General features: G+C 47.9%; 2 protein-coding genes across 5 annotated transcripts in view; both read right to left on the reverse strand.

The window, feature by feature from the left end:
- Positions 1-7476, reverse strand: part of NCS1 (neuronal calcium sensor 1) — a 64094-nt gene extending 56618 nt beyond the window's left edge. For both annotated transcript variants that reach the window (XM_081179512.1, XM_081179511.1), the window contains exon 1: positions 7230-7476. The gene's annotated coding sequence lies outside the window, so the exon portion shown is untranslated. The remainder of the gene's footprint in view (positions 1-7229) is intronic.
- Positions 7477-14602: 7126 nt separating this feature from the next.
- GPR107 (G protein-coupled receptor 107) overlaps positions 14603-20555 on the reverse strand; it is a 47320-nt gene continuing 41367 nt past the window's right edge. Inside the window, exons 18-19 of one of the 3 annotated variants that reach the window (XR_014003919.1) lie at positions 16664-18337; positions 14603-16626 (exon numbers count right to left, since the gene is read on the reverse strand). Coding sequence is in view for 1 of the 3 variants with exons in the window: in XM_081178785.1 (XP_081034911.1) it covers positions 18238-18337 (100 nt within the window). In the remaining 2 variants the exon portion in view is untranslated. Of the gene's footprint in view, positions 18338-20555 lie in introns of all 3 variants that reach the window. The other 2 variants (XM_081178785.1, XR_014003920.1) reach the window with 2 other exon arrangements.

The raw sequence follows: 20555 nt of genomic DNA on the forward strand, positions 1-20555 counted from the left end.
AACAAACCAGTGAAGTAGGTCAGGTTGAGAGGTGATGACTGTGACCCAAGGTCACCCAATGAACTTCATGGCCAAGGGGGAGGATTTGAACCCTGGTCTCCCAGGTCCCAGTCAGACACGCTAACCATTACACCACACTGGCACTCACCCCTGCAGACTTGGTCTAGGGTGAAAAATAAAGTCTAGCCACCCTTGGAGACCCATCCTATCCTGCTTTTGCCACATACAGAGGAAGAGGTGGCTGAGAATCAGGAATAAAACTTCTCACCCTCTGCACATTTGCAGAATCACGCAGTGTCATTTTCTATGCAGGTCACAGAATTTTAGGTTTCCTCTGGTGCAATGTTTCATTTTGGTTTTGCCAGAACCAGGCAGGCAGAGACAAGGTTCTGACCTGCCTGCTGCCCACAGTGCATCAACTGACTTGATGCCAAAAGAGAGAGAAGATACAAACTGATTTGGTTCTATTTTAAAACCTGCCCTGCCTCCGAGATCATGTGGCCAGAGCATGAAAGTCACCAGAAACAGCACAAGTCAAGGCTGATTTGCTCCCCCTTTCTAATTACAGGATTTGGTTCATTCGTAACGCCAGGAAGCAAAACTGGCAGCATCAGGCGTTTTGAAGCCTAGATGCACAAGGGATGGACAGCACAACCTAAATAGTACAGAATTGCAAAGAGACCCAAAGCGTCATCTAGTCCAACCCCTGGAATCACAGCATGAATGTGTCAATTATTATTATCACTATCGTCACAAATTAAATGTCTTGTGGTTGCCTTTATTAATATTATGCCTTAAGGTGGAAAAACTAATTCAGAACTGTCTGCACTGACTGGCAGCAGCTCTTTGGGGTTTCAGGTAAGGGACATCCCCAGTCCTACCTGGAGATGCCAATAATTGAACGTGGGACAATAATAATAATAAGAATAAGAAGAATAATTTATTATTTATACCCCGCCCATCTGGCTGGGCCTCCCCAGCCACTCTGGGCGGCTTCCATAAAAACCAAAAATACAGTAAAATATCACACGTTAAAAACTTCCCTGAACAGGGCTGCCTTAAGATGTCTTCTGAATGTCAGGTAGTTGTTTATCGCTTTGACATCTGCTGGAAGGGCTTTCCACAGGGCGGGCGCCACTACCGAGAAGGCCCTCTGCCTGGTTCCCTGTAGCTTTGCTTCTCGCAATGAGGGAACCGCCAGAAGGCCCTCGGCGCTGGACCTCAGCGTCCGGGCAGAATGATGGGGGTGGAGACGCTCCTTCAGGTATACTGGACCGAGGCCGTTTAGGGCTTTAAAGGTCAGCACCAACACTTTGAATTGTGCTCGGAAACGTACTGGGAGCCAATGTAGGTCTTTCAAGACCGGTGTTATATGGTCTCGGCGGCCACCCCCAGTCACCAGTCTAGCTGCCGCATTCTGGATTAGTTGTAGTTTCCGAGTCACCTTCAAAGGTAGCCCCACGTAGAGTGCATTGCAGTAGTCCAAGCGGGAGATAACCAGAGCATGCACCACTCTGGCGAGACAGTCCACAGGCAGATAGGGTCTCAGCCTACGTACCAGATGGAGCTGGTAAACAGCTGCCCTGGACACAGATTTGACCTGTGCCTCCATGGACAGCTGTGAGTCCAAAATGACTCCCAGGCTGCGTACCTGGTCCTTCAGGGGCACAGTTACCCCATTCAAGACCAGGGAATCCTCCACACCTGCCCGCCTCCTGTCCCCCAAAAACAGTACTTCTGTCTTGTCAGGATTCAACCTCAATCTGTTAGCCACCATCCATCCTCCAACCGCCTCCAGACACTCACGCAGGACCTTCACCACCTTCACTGGTTCTGATTTAAAAGAGAGGTAGAGCTGGGTATCATCCGCATACTGATGAACACCCAGCCCAAACCTCCTGATGATCTCTCCCAGCGGCTGCATGTAAATGTTGAAAAGCATGGGGGAGAGGACAGAACCCTGAGGCACCCCACAAGTGAGGGCCCAAGGGTCTGAACACTCATCCCCCACCACCACTTTCTGAACACGACCCAGGAGGAAGGAGCGGAACCACTGTATAACAGTGCCCCCAGCTCCCAGCCCCTCAAGACGGTCCAGAAGGATGCTATGGTTGATGGTATCAAACGCCGCTGAGAGATCCAGCAGAACTAGGAAACAGCTCTCACCTTTGTCCCTAGCCCGCTGGAGATCATCAACCAGTGCAACCAAGGCAGGTTCAGTCCCCTGATGAGGCCTGAATCCCGACTGGAAGGGATCCAAATGGTCCACTTCTTCCAGGACAAGATTCTAGATCTCATGTTTCTGAATAAAGGGCTGATTTAAATATGAGCATAGGAAGGTGCCTTATATGAAGTCAGACGCTTGGTTCATCTGTTTCAGTGCTATCCACACTTACTGCGGTGGCTCTCCAATGTGTCAGGCTGAAGCCTTTCTGCAGCCCTACTTGGAGATGCTGGGGGTTGAACTCAGGACCTCCTGCATGCAAAGCAGATGCTCTACCACTGAGTGAAATGCCCTTGTCCAGAGATCCACCAGGTGCCAACTTTGCATTCTCCCCAGCACCAGGTTGAAACCTGGTTATTTATTCTAGCTTCCAAAGTCATGGTTAATCTCACTGTTGCATTTTTAAATGACCATTGTTTGGCTTTTAAAACTACTTCTGCTTTTTATCCACTCCTGACATTGCAGGTGGATGCATGTATTGTTTTAATTGTTAGGTGCCCCCCACTCTGAAACATTTGAAGAGGGGACGGGCTACAACAAGCATTTAAATAAATAAAGCATTGAAAATAAAATCTTGCAGATGCACCGGTTCAGATTCCAAGTCACTATACGGACTACAGCCAGCTCTGGGATGAAGCCTCCGGTCTCAAATTTCTACGGCTCTTGTTACCTCTCTCTCCTCTCGCATGATAACTGCAATGTAATCGGGAAGGATGCCAGATATTTATTATTTTTTTCCTGAGAACTAACACCACACAACCCCAAAAGCAACATAAAGATATTTGAAACCCGGCAGGGGCTGCACTGAGCTTCCTATTCACATACACGCAAACACTCATCCTGCTCATTAAGTGACTGTTGGCAACATACGGCCACACACCTTCTGTTCACCATATTGCAAGCTGCTAGTGCGAAAATGCGCATGTATAGATTTGTCACCTCTGGGGCGCGGCAAGGCTAAGAGAGAAACAGAGAAGGAGAGAGAACATTTTGATGCTTGAAAACAATAAAAGCCCCTCCAAAGCAGCTACTTCAATAGTCCAAAGCTAAGGATGGAGAAACTGGAGATGGGTCCAAGTCTCCTGAGGAATGCAACACTGTTGTGCTGGGAAGCCTGGCATTCTTTCAAGTTCCTAGTCCTCATTGTGAAATAAATTTATTTATTTAAGCCATGAGGCTCGCTGGCTGACCTTGGGCCAGTTACTGAGTTGATCAGACAGCTGATGGTCTCTTCCAACTTACATCTTCCACTAAGTCAAACCTAGGAGTTAAACAGCTCTTGTTTCTCCCTTAAGATGCAGTGGCGGAGCTTTGTGCTCCAGCACCGGGTGGGCAGAGAGCAGGAGGGGGCGGGGCTCGCGTGCGTCCCGGGGGCATGGCGCACATCCTGTGGGCGTGGTGCACCCCCCACAGGGGCATGGCACGCGTCCTGGGGGTGTGGCACCCGGCACAGGCAGGGGGGCAGCCATGATGGCACCCCACCAGGGTCACGCTGCTGGGGGCAGTGTGTTCCCCTCACACTCCTCTTCCTCTGCCAGTGTTGAGATGTTACCTTTAAAACCTTTGGCAAGAAATGAAGATGTTATGTATTGAAGTTCTCACCCTGGCCACCAGGAGTATTGTGTATGTAGTTTTCACTCAGGTCCACGTCAGTTATTTTAGGCGGGAAACCCTGGGTTGTTGTTGCTACAATGTTGACAGCCGGCTGCCTATAAAAGCAGGCCGGCTGAGCTGTTTGTTGTTCAGTTATGTGACAGCTTACAAATAAAGAGCTGCTTTGGAGAAATTGCTGTGTCGTCTGCTATGTCTAGCCACTATTTAACACTGGCGACGAAGGTGGGATCGATGGACAACAGAGCACAGGCAGATGTGGCCACCCTCTGAGAGGAGCTGAATCATGGAGCTGAAACACTGAGCGAAATCACGGAGCAGAACCAATTCAGAGCTGACTGTTCTGGCTAGAGCACAGTGTTCCATCCATCGCCTCTATGTCGGCATCGGAACCATGGCTTCACTCGTGCCTCTACCGCCGTTTGCGCCAGCCTCTGAATCATGGGACTCCTACCTCACTCGGTTTGACTGCTACCTCCAAGCAAATGAGCTGACAAGAAGGTTTGTAAAGCAGAAGCAGGGCCTCTCTTCAGCCTTTGTGGCCCCGAAGTGTTCGCGACGGCCCAAGCATTGGTTGCGCCTCTAGCAGTCCAGGCAGCACATTGGGACACGATTCAAGAGAAGCTCCGCAACCACTACGCCCCAAAGCCGTCCAAGATTGCTGCCCGCCATGCGTTCTACCACCGGAACCAGGCAGAGGGGGAGTCAATCAACAACTACACCACCGCCCTGCGACAGGCTGCAATGCACTGCGAGTTCCGAGACTTAGATGATGCCCTGATGGATCAAATCGTCTGCGGGGTCTGGGACATCCGTCTGCAACGGCATCTCCTCGCCAAGCCAGACCTCACGCTGCAGAAAGCCACTGAGGAGGCCGTGGCCTCAGAAGCTGTTGAACTCTCCGCCCAGGAAATCCACAAGGCCAGTAGACCGTATTTAAAGGACTATGTTGTTGGACATGTAACACTGTTGGTCTAATGGAAGTATGTGAAATGTAACCGATATGCTTTGTGCCTAATTGAACCATTACGTGTAGCGCTGTATATAAGGAAACCATTACGATTGTAACTAATGCCTTATCTCGGTGGGGAAGGGTGTTATGTATTGAAGTTCTCACCCTGGCCACCAGGAGTATTGTGTATGTAGTTTTCACTCAGGTCCACGTCAGTTATTTTAGGCGGGAAACCCTGGGTTGTTGTTGCTACAATGTTGACAGCCGGCTGCCTATAAAAGCAGGCCGGCTGAGCTGTTTGCTGTTCAGTTATGTGACAGCTTACAAAATAAAGAGCTGCTTTGTAGAAATCGCTGTGTCGTCTGCTATGTCTACCCAATATATAACAGAAGATAACAGTTTTAATCCAGGCACCTATTAATTCCAGAATGGCATTCTCCATTACAGGTGCGATGATCATGCCCCGCCAAAACAGATAAGGGGCTCTGTGCTGGTCATTGACCATAAAAATAAAGATTTAATTTAATAAGGTCATAAGCACTGGATGCTCAACAGAACGGAATTCAAGCGGGAGCTCTGTAGATACTGAACACACAGCTCCTGGTGGAAACAAGCTGTGCATCTGGGCCACGGGGAAACATCAGCAGTGTCTCCTCCACTGACTGGGCACAGATATGAGGGATCAGGCAGTCCTTAATGTATCCCAGACCCAAGTAGTTAAGGGTCTTGTAAATTAAGGTTTCATATATCTCTTAAAGTTAGGAAGGGAATGATATACACCAGGATATTATAGGGAGCCAGTGTGGTCTTGTGATTGGTGTCTCAGACTAGAACCTGGGAGTCTGAGGTCCAAATATTCATGCGACTATGAAGTTCACTGAGTGAAATTGGGCCAGTTGCCAACTCAGCCTAGCCTACCACACAAGGTTAATATGGAGATCAAGAGGGCCATGTACACCACTTTGAGCTCTGTTGTAAATACAATTAATAAATACAAGAACCTTGAACGTGGCCGGGTAATGCATGGGCATTCGGAAAAAGCTTCTGAGCACTGGAGCTATGCTCTTATGTGCAGAACATCTCACTAGTAGACCATGCACCTGCCACGGGCAGCGGCATAGCGTGGGCTGTCAGCACCCGGGGCAAGGCAAGTAATTTGTGCCCCCTAACCCGGGGCAAGGCAAGTAATTTGCGCCCCCTAACCCCTAACCTGCCGCCGCTGCCAGCTTCTTCTTGCTGCTGCCTGGGCTGGTCTGGTGTGGTTCTCTCCCGCACTCAGCGCTGCGCTGGGCGGCCGCTGCACTGTCCCTCCCCCAGATAGTCCCTTGCTCTCTCTCCGCACCCCACGCCTGGCACCCACCCCCTCCACAGTGGGCAGCGATCCAGCGGCTCGGATCGGATTCGCACAGCCAGCACTGCAGTGAGAGAGAGTGAGTGAGTCAGGTAGGGGCAGAGAGCTGCGAGTGCGAGCGCCCCCCCCCAGATGTTGCGCCCTGTGCTGCCGGGGCCCCCTGCACCCCCCACGCTACGCCACTGGCCATGGGCATCAGAGCTTGTCCTCCTCCCACTCTGGTAACCGTGGCCACCAAATGTCTCTCTTCCAAAGGTACACGAAATGTGGATCCAGCTTGAAACCCCCTTTTGCCAGTGATGATACAAGGCATTTTAGGTCAAAAGGCGGCGCTTCAGATGCACAATTTAGTCACTACCTCCCAATTATAGATGCAGGAAGCAGAATGCACTCAAGACAGTCTCTTAAAAGGATGGCTTTGGAAAATGGCATTGTTTGTGCATTTCAAAGTAGCTTATATAATAAGATTATAAGGACAATTCCCTTCCCTGCACTCTCAGCATATGTCCCAAATTAACTAGCATCTCCAGTAGGGCTGAGGGGTCCCTGCCTGCCCCCCAAAAAACAAAACAAAACTGTGGAGAGCTGCAGCTGCCAACCAGTGTATAAAATGCTGAGCTAGGTGAACCAGTGACCTTACTCAGGATAACGCAGGACCCATAGCTCAGTGTTGGAGCATCTGCTTTGCATGTAGAATGTCCCAGCTATGAAAGAAGCAGCTTCCTGTGGAACCCAGCTCTTTACTAAGAATGATGAGGACTAGAATCTTGCTTTGTTTTTACGGGAAAGGCCATAGCTCAGCGGTCAAGCAACTGCATACGTAAGGTCCCAGGTTCAATCACTGGCATCTCCAGTTAGGGCTAGGAAAAGACACACTGCCTGAAACCCTGGTGAGCCCCTGATGCCGGCCAGTGCAGACAGTACTGGCTCCGGGTAAGACAATGCAACCAAGTGAGATTCCCAGCCTCTGATGGAGGAAAGCCTTGGCAAATGGGCTCCCATTCAAGAATGCGGGCTGGGAAGGGAGGGGGGTGCAGGCGCAGAAGGAGGCGCCACGTGTATCCCGATCGAAGCCCGCTTGGGCTACTCACCGCTGCGGAAGGTCTCGGCTGCCGCTGCCGGGAAACCTCGGCGTGGCTGGAGGAGGAGAAGGCCGCGCAGCGGAGTGGGGGGGGGGGGACGCGCTGCGGCTCCGAATTGGCTCCGCTCCCAAAAGGCGACGCGCCAATCCGAATTCGCCCACTCCGCTTTCTAGGATCTGGGGTAGCGTGGGAGGCTTTCTCGCGAGTCAGGGGTGAAGCCGCTTCGGTAGTAAGAGCTGAACTGCTTAACTCCCCACCACCCCGCCACTCTGCAAGCGCGCTTCGCTGAGGATCGCGGCTTCCCCCGAGTGGCCCCTTAATTCGGGAGGAATTGAGTAAGCAAATAGATAGGCTTTGTGGAATGATGAGCAGTATGGTCCGCGGCAGTCAAACGGACTCCAGTCATAGTCAAAGTAAATGCGGATTTGATTTAGCAGTGCAGCCTTTAACACGGCTTATTCCGCAATAGATTTGCAATGTAAAATTACCTGATTTGGTCTCCTTTTTTCTCTTTTATTGAAGAAGAACAGGGTGTATTTTAATGTCATCATCATCACAGAGGTGTCTGTGGAGGGGATATATTGACTGAAAATGTCTAGCAAACCAGATCGGTAGTTAGGTTCCTATTGAGGGTATTCGACAAGCCAACATGACAGTGATGCGGGATTGAGGATTGGAGTGATCATTCTGTGATAGCATAGCAGTGGACAAAGATGTATTGTTACTTTTGAATAGATGTTTATTGAAAAATAAAATGCCTGTGTGGTTCAGATTTCTCACCTGCCTCATCCCAAGGAGACAGTAGGACCCTAAGAAGAGAGGCAGAATGGTGCAGTGGTTAGAGCATGAGACTAGGACCTGGGAGACCTTGGGGACAGTTACTTTCTCTTGGCATATACTACCTTTCAGGGTTGTTGTGATGATGAAACGGGGAGGAAGGGGAATCACAGGCACCACCTTGATCTCCTTGGAGGAAAGGTGGGATATGATTGCAATAAGTAAATAATAAATAAGAGCCTTGCAGCTGGATCAGGCCAAAGGGGGACCATCTAGTCCAGCAACCTCTTCCCATAGATACTCCAAAGGAAACAACACCACTGATTTGTATACAGTGGTACCTCGGGTTACAGACGCTTCAGGTTACAGACTCTTCAGGTTACAGACTCCGCTAACCCAGAAATAGTGCCTCAGGTTAAGAACTTTGCTTCAGGATGAGAACAGAAATCGCATGGCGGTGGCAGCGGGAGGCCCCATTAGCTAAAGTGGTGCTTCAGGTTAAGAACAGTTTCAGGTTAAGATTGGACCTCCAGAACAAATTAAGTTCTTAACCCGAGGTACCACTGTACTGCCTTTCTGTCAAAAACAATGCTCAAGGCAACTCATGGGGGAAAAGAATAACATGAAGTTACATAATGCAGCAACATTTTTAAAACAATGCCTTTGGCATTCATAATAAGGCCTAACAAATAAAATAAAATAAAATAAATAAAAAGACAGACAGACAGCCCAATGAGGACTGAGTGTACTAAGTATTCATTGATTATGAAGCACTTGTGAATGGGAGAATGGAGAACTGAACTGGGCATGTGGGAGAACTGACAGAATAGCATATATTGAAAGAGGGCATAGTTGGTTGACTGGTTCCCTGAAGAGGAACACCCACTGCAACATTTTGTGGCAGGTCCCAACCATATCTCTCAAAGTACTCTTTGGGTGGGCAGCTGATGAGTTAGGGCAGTGCTGTTGAGCAGGAGCAGGTAAACGATGGGCTGGGCATATAGATATTCCTGCTTTGCAAAGGACTCGATGGCCCTTTGGGATCCTTCCAGCTCTAGAATTCTATGAATCTATGATCTCAAGGATCCACTTGAAAACCATGCCAGCTGAGCCTTCAGGGCAATACGCAAAGGCTGTTTTTGCTGCCCCCTGATTTTTTTGAGAAGCGGTTCCTTTGCCGTTGAAAGCTCCCTCCAGTCTCCAATCTGCAGACACACCATTGATCCACTCCTTGACTGGCAAGGCACAACCTCACAGGAGGACTATTTTAGGATTGCCCCAGATGATTCAGTTCCAGACCACAGCAGCCAGAGACGCCTTCGGCAGCCCTTCCTGGCCTCCGGGAAGAAGCCAAGGACAACACTGGCAGAGTTCGCCTCTTTTGCAATGTTATTGTACCTCCAGGCATCCCAAAGACCTTCTGCTGCCTTAAGAGAAACTGTACTCTTTATATTGTCATCCCTTCCTCTGGGAACTGTCCCCCAGAACATTGGTGTGGCACAAACCCGTTTCCTCCATATCCCCCTTGCCCTGAATTTTAAATTAAGAACATAAGAAGAGGCTCCTGGGTCAGGCCACTGGCCTATCTGTTCTCACAGTGGCTGACCAGATGCCCCAATGAGAAACCCACAAGTAGGACCCACTCTCCCTTCCTGTGGCTTCCAGCAACTGGTATCTGTGACTAGCAACCACTGATAGCCTCTTCTCCTCCGTGAATTTGTCTAATCTTTTTAAAGCCATCCAAGTTGGTGGCCATAATTGGCGCTTGCAGGAACAAGTTTTGTAGTTTACCCATGTGCTGCATAGGAACACAGAGCTGGAAGGTATCACAAGGTTCATTTTGTCCAACCCCCAGCAATGCAGAAATCTTTTTCTCAAGGTGGGGCTCCAACTCACAACCCTGAGATTCAGTCTCATGCTCTACTGACTCTATCCCAGGCTCATCAAAATAGGTGATGCCCAAGCAGGGACTTGAATAAATGCTTTATTTTGTCTGTCCTGAGTCTTCAAACATTCAGCTTCTTTGGACACCCCCAAATCATGTATACAGTCATACCTTGGGTTAAATGTGCTTCAGGTTGAGTGTTTTCAGGTTACGATCCACAGCGACTCAGAAGTAACAGAGTGCATTACTTCCGGGTTTCGCCGCTCGCACATGCACACATGTTCAAAATGATGTCACATGCATGCACGGAAGCGGCGAATCGCGACCCGCAGACATGCGGACGCAGGTTGCGTTCGCTTCAGGATGCAAACAGGGCTCTGGAATGGATCCCACTCACATCCACAGGTACCACTGTATAAGTAAGGAAGAAAAACTGCACTCTGTCCACTTCCTGCATACCATGCATAATTTCAATCATGCCTCTTTCTCTAAGAAGGCCCCAAATGCTGGAACATTTCCTCATTGGGTCACCCCATCCCCTTGACCATGTTTGTATTGAAGATTTTCTTGGTTTACAAAAGTACATACAGCATTTCTGCTTTCAGTTCATAGTGTCTTTCTACAGATCAAGTTAGATTTGATGTGAGGCTTTAATGTTGTATACAGTATCAGGTTGGGAGAGAAGAGAGGGGTGGAGGGGGGTGGAGAGAAGAGGGGTAGAATCATAGAACTGTAGAGTTGGAAGGGACCCCAGGGGTCATCTAGTCCAACTGCCTTAATGCAGGAATCTCAACTAAAGCCTCCCTGACAGATGGCCACCCAACCTCTGTTTAAAAACTTCCAAGGAAGGAGAGTCCATTACCTCTTGTGGGAGTCTGTTCCACTGCTCTTACTGCCAGCTCTTACTGCCAGAAAGTTTTTCCAAACGATTAGTCAGAATCTCCTTTCTTGCAACTTGAAGACATTGGTTCGAGTCCTACCCTCCAGAGCAGGGGAAAACAAGCATGTTCCCTCCTCCATGTGACAGCCCTTAAGATATTTAGAGATGGCTATCATATCTCCTCTCAGTCTCCTCTTTTCCAGGCTAAACAGACCCAGCTCCTTCAAGCGCTCCTCATAAGGCTGAGTTTCCAGACCCTTGATCATCTTGGTTGCCCTCCTTGCACACCTTCCAGCTTGTCAACATCCCAGAATTGGACACAGTATTCCAAGTGTGGTCTGACTGACATTCAGAATAAAGTTATACTATTACTTCCCTTGATCTGGACACTATAATGCTGTTGATGAAGCCTAGAATAGCATTAGCTTTTTTTTGCTGTCGCATCACACTCTTGACGCATGTTAAGCTTGTGGTCCACCAAGACCCATAGATCCTTTTCACATGTACTGCTAGCAAGCCAGGTGTCCCCCATCCTATATTTGTGCATCTGGATGGTTCTTCCTGTCTAAGTGCAAAACTTTATGTTTGTCCCTATTGAAATTCATTTTGTTAGCTTGCGCCCAGTTCTCCAATCCGTTAAGGTCATTTTGAATTCTGATTCTGTCTTCCGCGGCATTAGTTACCCCTCCCAGTTTGGTGTCTCTGCAAATTTGATGACCATCCCCTCAATTCCTTCATCCAAGTCATTTATAAAGATGTTAAACAACAATGGGCCCAGGACAGAACCCTGCAGCACCCCACTTGTCATTTTTTTGCAAGATTATGAGGAACCATTAATGGGCACTCTTTGGGTTCGGTCAGTCAGCCCAGCTACAAATCCACCTTGTTACCTTGTTCAACCCACATTTTATCAGCTTCCTTGCGAGAACGTTCATTATTATTTTACATAGTGCATGTGCAATGTTTCTGTGTCAGAGTCATGTGGGCAGGTTCTATTTTTTGTTGCTTTTTATGAGCCTTTTCAAAGCTAGTCAAAGCTTGATTGTTAAGCTAATGATGGTACGGACCTGGCCCTGTCCTCCTCTGTAGGTTTCTGCTCGCATTAATGACACTATCTAAAGAGTAATATTCAACAGGTTCAACCCAAGGAGCAATTATGCTAATGTCAGATCCAAAGGACTGAGACCTCATATTGCTGTTGCGCGACTTCAGAGTAAAGTACATACATTTCCCTCCCTGATCAATTCTAACTTCAGGGAACGTCTAATGTCCTTCCTTGTAATTCAGTAATCAAGGCTCTTGTGAAATTTACCACCTGCCAATATTCTGACTCGTAATCTGAAGCATTTGACAGCCAGCTGTGTCATGTGTCATCTCATGACACAATGTGCCATCGCATTGTTGCAATGACTCGTGACTCCAGGTGGGTGGCAGGCGGGTTAGAAAAAGCTTGTGGTGAGACGAGAAGCAAACGTGGTGGAGAATGCAGGCCTCTTCTTACATTGAGTCCATCTAGCTCAGGATTGTCTATCTACACTGGGGTTGAGAAACAATAAGAGCCACCTGTTGGGTAAAGGCCAGTGGCCCTCCTACTCCAGCATCCTGCTCTGTGTGGCCAATCAGATGCCTGTGGGAAACCCACAAGCAGGATTCAAGTGCAAGTACACCCTCCCCTCCTGTGGTTTCCAGCAACTAGTATTCAGAAGCATTGCTGCCTGCAACTGCGGAGGCAGAGAAAAGCCATAACGGCTAGTAGCCATCAATAGCCTTCTCGTTTAAAGCCATCCATGTTGGTGGTCATAACTGTCTGGGGGTCATCCATGTTGGTGGTCTGCTCTGTGGGAGCAGAGGAGCCAACTCCTAGGAACCGAGGTGCCTTCGCTCCCCCAATAAAATATTTGTGTCTATGCACTGTGTCTTTGCACTGCGTCATGTGATTATGTTGGGTAGGGCTTCCGTGGGTCCCCCAATATTTTATTGGAACCCCTGCATGGGAGTGAGTTCCATAGTTTAACTACAGGCTGTGTAAATAAGCACGGGTGGCACTGTGGGTTAAACCACAGAGCCTAGGACTTGCCGATCAGAAGGTCAGCGGTTCGAATCCCCGTGATGGGGTGAGCTCCCGTTGCTCGGTCCCTGCTCCTGCCACCTAGCAGTTCGAAAGCACGTCAAAGTGCAAGTAGATAAATAGGTACTGCTCCGGCGGGAAGGTAAACGGTGTTTCCATGCGCTGCTTAGTCATGCTGGCCACATGACCCGGAAGCTGTAGGCCGGCTCCCTCGGCCAATAAAGTGAGATGAGCGCCACAACCCCAGAGTCAGTCACGACTGGGCCTAATGGTCAGGGGTCCCTTTACCATTACGTTTACCTTTATGTGCCCAGTCTCTTCTAACCATTATCTAAATCTCCACGATCCAATAAAATCAGGTGTCACGTCTTGTCACTCAAGCAGTTGAAGTCCTACTTTGTTTTTTCCTGTTCAGGAGGATCCAGTGGCCAGCCTGGGTGAGCAAGGTCATCCCACCAGGACGTGAGAAGTCTGTTCTGTGATTTAATGAGGTGGAGCATAATGTATGCTGCCTTTAGCTCCTTGAAGGGAACGCCTCTCCTTAGATCAGAGGCGATTCTCTCTCTCTATTGTAGAACTCCAGTTCCCATCAGCCCACCAGGCCTGATCCAGCAGGCACTTCTTACAATCTTATTTCCAAATGCAGAAATTCACCAAACAGGGCAGAAGGGAAGGTAAGAGACAGAAGGGAAGGTTCTTAACACTGCCACTGAAAAGCATTGATTAAAAACTGTGCTGCCCTAGTTCAAAATATCTGACAGGCAGGAATACAGATGAAGACGCTTATCAGCCTGAAGGAAGGGAGGTGTGCAAAACATCTTGAAATGAGGGCATTTGAGGGGGGAGGAAGGCATTACACCAAAGGATAATCGACACACAGATCGTCGCAGAATGGTGAGCAACCCAGGACAGACTTAGCAGGATATTCACACAAGCATAATTAAAAGGATAATAGAATCATGGAATTGTAAAGTTGGAAGGGAACCACAAGGGTCATCTTGTCTAACGGAGGATGAGGCTTATCAACAGCTACTAGGAATGATCAAAATATGCAAAGACCCTTCCTTCTACTAAATCAGTCCATTGGGGTCCACCCAGCTCACAGTGGCCAATCAGATGCCCCACTTGCAGGACCTGGGTGAAACAGCAACTCTCCCCACTTGAGATTCCCAGAAAGTGGTGTTCAGAGACATATTGCCTGACAGCGGAGACAGAACGTAACAGCCCTGCTGGCCCATCTAGTTGAGAATCCTGTCCCCTCAGTAGCCACCCAGGTGCCTACAGGAAGCCCACAAGCAGGATTCAACCACAAGAGGATGCTTCCCTCCTGTGGTTTCCAGCAACTGGTATTCAAAAGCAGAGCAGAGCCATTGTGGCTAGTGGCCATTAATATTCGTCTCCTCCATGCATTTGTCCAATCCTCTTTTAAAGCCATCCAAATTGGTGGCGACCACTGCCTCCAGGGGGGACAAGTTCCATTGTTTAACTATGCACTGAGTGAAGAAGGACTTTCTTTTATTTGTCCTCATCCCTGTGATGCTTACTCCAAGAGGGAGTAAGAAAAAAAATCCGAGTCCAGAATCCAGTTTCTCACTGGCTGGACAGATGCTTGTGGAAGCCCACCAGCAGCGCCTAAAAGGAACCCCCCCCTTCCTCCTTTAACCACTCCCTGTACTGGCTATAGGATATGTCAATATGAACCATGTCTCTCACAGCAGTTCAACCCAGCCCAGGAGGAAGTCAGTTTTTAAATAAAGCAGCCCAGGAGAAAGTTTCTTAGTCATCAAGTCTTTTATTTTGTACATCTCTTCCATATCAGAAAAACCACATTACATAGAGAGAGAAAAGGTCCCCTGATTGGTATTGCCCCCTGCTCCCTTTTACAGAAATACTGCCATTTCATATATCTATTTTGATAAAAGGTTAAAAAACAACAACTTTAAAACATGAAGAGATTCATGAAGGAATACACAGATGTTTGAAGCACCCAATAAAATAAACTGCACACCTTTCTTTTTTTCTTTTTTTGAAAAAAGGATCTATTATTTTAACTTCTAAAAGTTCCAGCGGTGAAGGAACCTGTGACCTTCCAGATGTTATCTGACTCCAACTCCCAGCAGCCAGCAAGGCCAATTATCCAGGGACAATGGGAGTTGTAGTCCAAAAACATCCGGAGGGCTGCAGGTGTAGCCCATGTTACAAATAAATAAATAAATCAGGAATCATGCGGACCTATTTTCTGAGATTAACCAAGTCTCTTTGCTAAGCTACCTAATTGGTCCTCCACCTACACAGGTCTTCAGGTATTTTAAAAAAGAAAGCAGGACTATCCCCTGGGTTGATGTGGATGGTGCAATCTCCTTTTTTCAATGTGAGATGCCAAAATCTCCACTGGGAGTGAGGACACATCTGGTACGAGTGCTCACTGCAAGAAAACATAGGTTCCAGCACAGTCACATAATGGGTTCTAGAGCAGTTGCACAATGGATTCCAAAGGGAGAAAGGAGGAACTGGGAGCGAGAGAAGTTGTTCCTTCTTCCTGCCCACCTTTAAAAAGGGATACTTTTTATTTTTTTAAAAGTGGCACAGTCCTGGTTTTTTAAGCAGTGGGCTCATCATTTGAAGGGAACACACTGGGTGGAGAAAACTCTCTCTTGGCTGCTTGTCCAAAAGATTTGGCTGTCAAAGAGAGGAGTGGGTGAAACACAGAGAGGAAAGCTGAGCTCATTTTAGGATGAAGATGAAACATCAGTTGGGTGGGGAGTCATCCACTCCCCCCCCCCGCCGCAAAACAACGTGCCCATTTTTAAAAAACATCAATAGTATGATTCAGAGTTGACAACATTTAAAAGCGTTGGGTTTCGACAACAAGTGGAAGAGTGACTGACTGAGCCCCCCATACTTGTATTTGCCAGCTCCTGTTCTGCTGCAGGCCAAGAAACACTTCCCACTCTCAGCCCAATGGAAAGCTCTTGTTCTTGCAATCTCTCCTCCGTTTACAGGCCAGCTGGACCCAAAGCCTTATAAAGCTTCAATCCAGAGCATCCAACTAAGTAATTGTGTTAGCAGAATGATTTCTACTTGTACAGTAGGACTTTCTCCTGCCTCCTCCTATAAAAGCTGTGCACTGTCCCCAGATTGGCGCCAGAGGATCAGGGGAATCTCTGTAACAGACTTAGGGGTGTATACTGTGGCGGTGGGGGGGGGGGGGAGGATGTTCCAATGGACAAGGAAAATTCCTTCCCTGGTGGAACATTTTCATTAGCGCTATGTTGCAATCTACTGAGAGGCATGGTTTTTTTTGGGGGGGTAGTGCTTTTTGTCCAGCTCCTTCATTCTGCAGGAAGGATGGGTAGGTGGAAGACAAGGAAAGGAGTGGGATATGTGGAGATTGTAGTGTCAAAAGGTGGCCTCTTCCTCAACTTCAACCCAAACTACTGACGTTGCCATTTGTCCATCAACAAAACTTCTAATGAGCTGACTGAAGTTGGGAGATTCTGGCTGGCCGAAGCAAGGCTGATGGCTGCTGAATGAACCCTTAGTGGGTAAGCCATACCAGAGCTCAAGATGCTATGATCCTGGCCAGTGGCCCCACCAAATATCTGAGCAGCGGAGTTCAACACCAATGGCATCTTGAGGCTGATAGGGCTGTTCTTGTGGGAAGACGATACCCTGCCTCTCTTTGAGATAGCTTTGTGTGTCCTTCATGCAAACTTTGGGAGAGAGCATAACTTTGGATGAGCACAGAAGACATGTGTTGACACTTCTGGGCTTGCCAGCTGCTGTTTGAAGAGACCTCATTCACAATAAACAAGAAGAAAGGCTCTTAGGACCGCATGGCTCCTGATTCAACAGCAGGTCACTCGTTGATCCTGCTCTTCCAGAAGCCAGCACATCAAAATGGTAGGATGCAGCTTTTCTTTGTAACCCTTCATACAAACTTATCTTCCTGACTGGAGACCCCAGGGGTCCCTCCAGCTGCCAGGTGAACAAACTCACTCTCTGCTCACCTGCTTTGCCAGCTCACATTTGCTCTGCCCAAGGGCAACGCAATTTCCACACATTATCCCCAAGCCAGCCAAGTGGAGAAGGGGGCATTGGGAGAGGAGGGAGAAGGGGTTTTTAGCTCACAATGCATAAGCAAAAAAAGAGAAAAGGCTGATGTTCTCTTCACAGACTGAAGACAGAATTTCCGTTGTGAGGTCAGAGACCTGCTCGGGCTGTTTTCTCAATGCAAAGAGAGATTTCTTGCACTGCTTGTGAATCACCCCATTTCACATATGAAAGCAAGCAGCAGGAGTTCCTTTCTTGAGAGTATTCCCAAGAATTTGGAGAGCTCGGCTTCACCGATCCTCTAGCCAAGAAACCCTCTAGGAGCAGCTGTTCATGGATCACCCCTTATATGCAGTAATTTATTTGGGGCGGGGATTTGAAACCTGACCTCACCACTTTTCAGCAAAGGGGGAGAATAATAATAATAATAACAATAATAATAATAATTCAGTGAATATCCCCCCACTCCATTGCACATATTAGGAACCCCTTGAGGGAACTGCATAGAGTTAAAATGGGACCCAGCTTTTTGGTCCACACCATTAAAGAGGGTAGTAAGGAAGCCTTGGTCTCAAAAAAGGAAGAAAAAAGAAAGAAAACATTCCTATTCCTATCTGGAGGCAGAATTCCTATTTGCTCCCCATTCAAATGAAAAAGGGGGAGGGAAAAAGATGCCTAAACTCAGCACAACATTTACAAGTAAACCCCAAAAGATCTCCCCTGCGCCACACCCAACACCTTTAAAACCATTTTGTCAAATCTCCCCAGCACACACAAAATGTTACACATTGCAGGGAGGGGTGCATGTCAGAAGGCATCATATAAAATATAGATACTACATATATACTTTTACATATACAACTTTCACCAGGTTTTTTCACATTTGGAAGTTGTGTCCCAAAGAGCCAAATAGAACCGATGGTTCTATTTTCTTTCTCACAGTCAAGTTTCCGAAAGAAAGCAGGAGGAGCGTTAAAAAACTTTAGCAAAAATGTTAAAAGGTTAAAAAAATTAAAACAAATCTGCCATCACCATAAAACAGGAGAGCTTTCTTGCAAGGCTCTAGAAGAGCCACAAATCCTCAGGACAAATGAATACGCAGGATTGTGATTCTCTCTCAATTTTGCACAGGATTTTGCCCCACCCCACCCCCGGCCGCCATTTCCCACTGCCCTATGTTCTCCAGTTCCCATATCAGGAAACTCAACTCGCTCCCCTTCTGTTGAGGGAAGCAGAAAATCAATAAATTAAAGTTTATCTGAAAGTGCTGCCTTGTCCTAATTTTGGGGGGTGGGGTGGGGGCGCAGAAGGGAGAGAAGAAGAAACGGAGGTGGTGGTGAAAGTATTGACTCCATCATGCAGCACTCTCCCTCTCGCCTTGGGGCTCCGACGATGAGCCATTGACCACCTTCTTGACTTTCTTCATACCTTCCATGACCCCCGAAGTTGTCACCCTGTGAGGAGGAGGACAGCAGAAAAAAATTGCTCAGAGATAAGGCAACACTTCAGGACTGTTCTTGCCCCAACCAGGGCTGCATGGTGGGAAGCCCCCCCCCCCCCGACAACCCATTCCTGGGTGCAAGAGAGATAATTTAGTTAAAAAAGAAAAGAGTGCACATCAAAAAGATGTGGCAATCTGTGGGTTGCCGTCAAAAGACTCGCAGGCGCATGTGCCACAAGCAAAAGCATTGCCTGCACCCCATTCCCCACCCCTTTCTCCCAGCTGGGATTACACTCAACGAAGCTGCTTTACTTATTTAAAATCATCCCCCCCCCCCAAAAAAAAATCTCAAAGCTGCGTACAGACTAATAAACAAACAATATATCATATATATTAGAAAGGAGGTGGAAAGGGGGCAGGTATCCAGCAAAAAAAAGACCTGGGAAATCTCACCTGCCATTGAACCCAATCTGTTTTGACAATACACAATTTTGGCTTTAGCAGCCATCTCTGAAACGTAACCCCCACATAGGTTGCAGGCTTACTACACTATTTTTATTATTAATTATTGGCTCTTCACCCTAAGGTCCCACTCTAACCACTACACCATGCTGACTCTCATTTGTATGTTCTTGGTTCTCCGCAAAAATTACACATACCGCAGTTAGCTTCTGCAAGAACCACACACACACACACACACACACACACACACACACACACACACACACGGTACTTGTGGATTAGTCTATTACTCCACAAGACAACCTCTGTGGTTTCTGTTGCAATGGGCTAAACACAGTGACACCTCTGGGAGTTGCAATCCCAAAGAACTCATCATCATCCATCATCATCAGGCAGGAGTAGCCTTGGATTTGTTTTGAAAGCCACTGCTGTCAAGGCACTGCTCCTTTCAGCAAATAGAAGATCAGGCAAGAGTTCGCCAGGTCTTTAGGGGCAAAGACCACCTGAATGAATTCTGGGTTGCATCCAATGTCACCCCTTCTCATGAGTGAACCCACCGAAACAAATGACCATGACTACCTGAGGTACATTGATTTTAATGGGTCTACTCTGAGTAAAACATTGTTGGAGGTGCCTCCCCCACACTGCATCCACATGGAATTACACCATATACACAATCCTGAAAAATAAATGAATAACTGGAATGTAAAGGTAAAAGTAAAGGGATCCCTGACCCATTAGGTCCAGTCGTGACCGACTCTGGGGTTGCGCGCTCATCTCGCTCTATAGGCCAGGGGAGCTGGCGTACAGCTTCTGGGTCATGTGGCCAGCATGACTAAGCCGCTTCTGGCGAACCAGAGCAGTGCACGGAAACACCATTACCTTCCCGCCAGAGCGGTACCTATTTATCTACTTGCACTTTGACATGCTTTCGAACTGCTAGGTGGGCAGGAGCAGGGACCAAGCAACGGGAGCTCACCCCATCGCAGGGATTCGAACTGCCGACCTTCTGATCGGCAAGTCCTAGGCTCTGTGGTTTAATCCACAGCACCACCCACGTCCCAACTGGAATCTATTTGACCCCAATATTTTGGACAGCAACCAGTCAGTGTGTTGTAGTGGTTAGGGTGTTGGTCTAAGACCTGGGAGATAAGGTTTCAAATCCCCACTCACAGCAAACCTCACAGGATTGTTGTAGGGATTAAATGAAGAAGAGGGCCTTCTCTGTGGCGGCACCTGAGTGGTAGAACTCCGTCCCCACAGAGGTGTGTCTGGCATCTTCACTGCATAGTTCCAAAGGGTCTGAAGACGCTGGCCTCTTGACACTTGAAGTGTACGTTTCATGACCCGCCTTATATTTGTGGTTATAAGTTGCTTTCAACTGTTTCTAGTGTTGTGTTGTACCCCCTGCCACACAGACACTCCCTGGAGACCTTAGGTTGAATGGTGAGCAATAAATTAATAATAATACTGATGATGAACATGTCAATGATCTTTGGTGCAATAACCAGGGAGGGCTGCATTGGAGGATTTTGGTCCTTGCTTCCACCACCTTCACAAGCAACAAATGTCCAAGCTTTAACACTCTATTTGCAGCTGGCTCAGCAGCCTTGGAAGAAAAATTCTAACAGGTCAGCAGTCCTGGGAGTTTAGATTTAAAGCTTTTGCAAGACATCTGCGGCATTCAGATGTCTAGAAGAATCATTCTCGTCAGGGGACATAAAGCCAGCAAACAGACCTTTGATCCTGCTGACAGGGACACAGAGCAG

The sequence above is a fragment of the Podarcis bocagei genome (genome assembly GCF_964188305.1).
Source record: "Podarcis bocagei genome assembly, chromosome: Z".
NCBI lineage: Eukaryota > Metazoa > Chordata > Lepidosauria > Squamata > Lacertidae > Podarcis > Podarcis bocagei.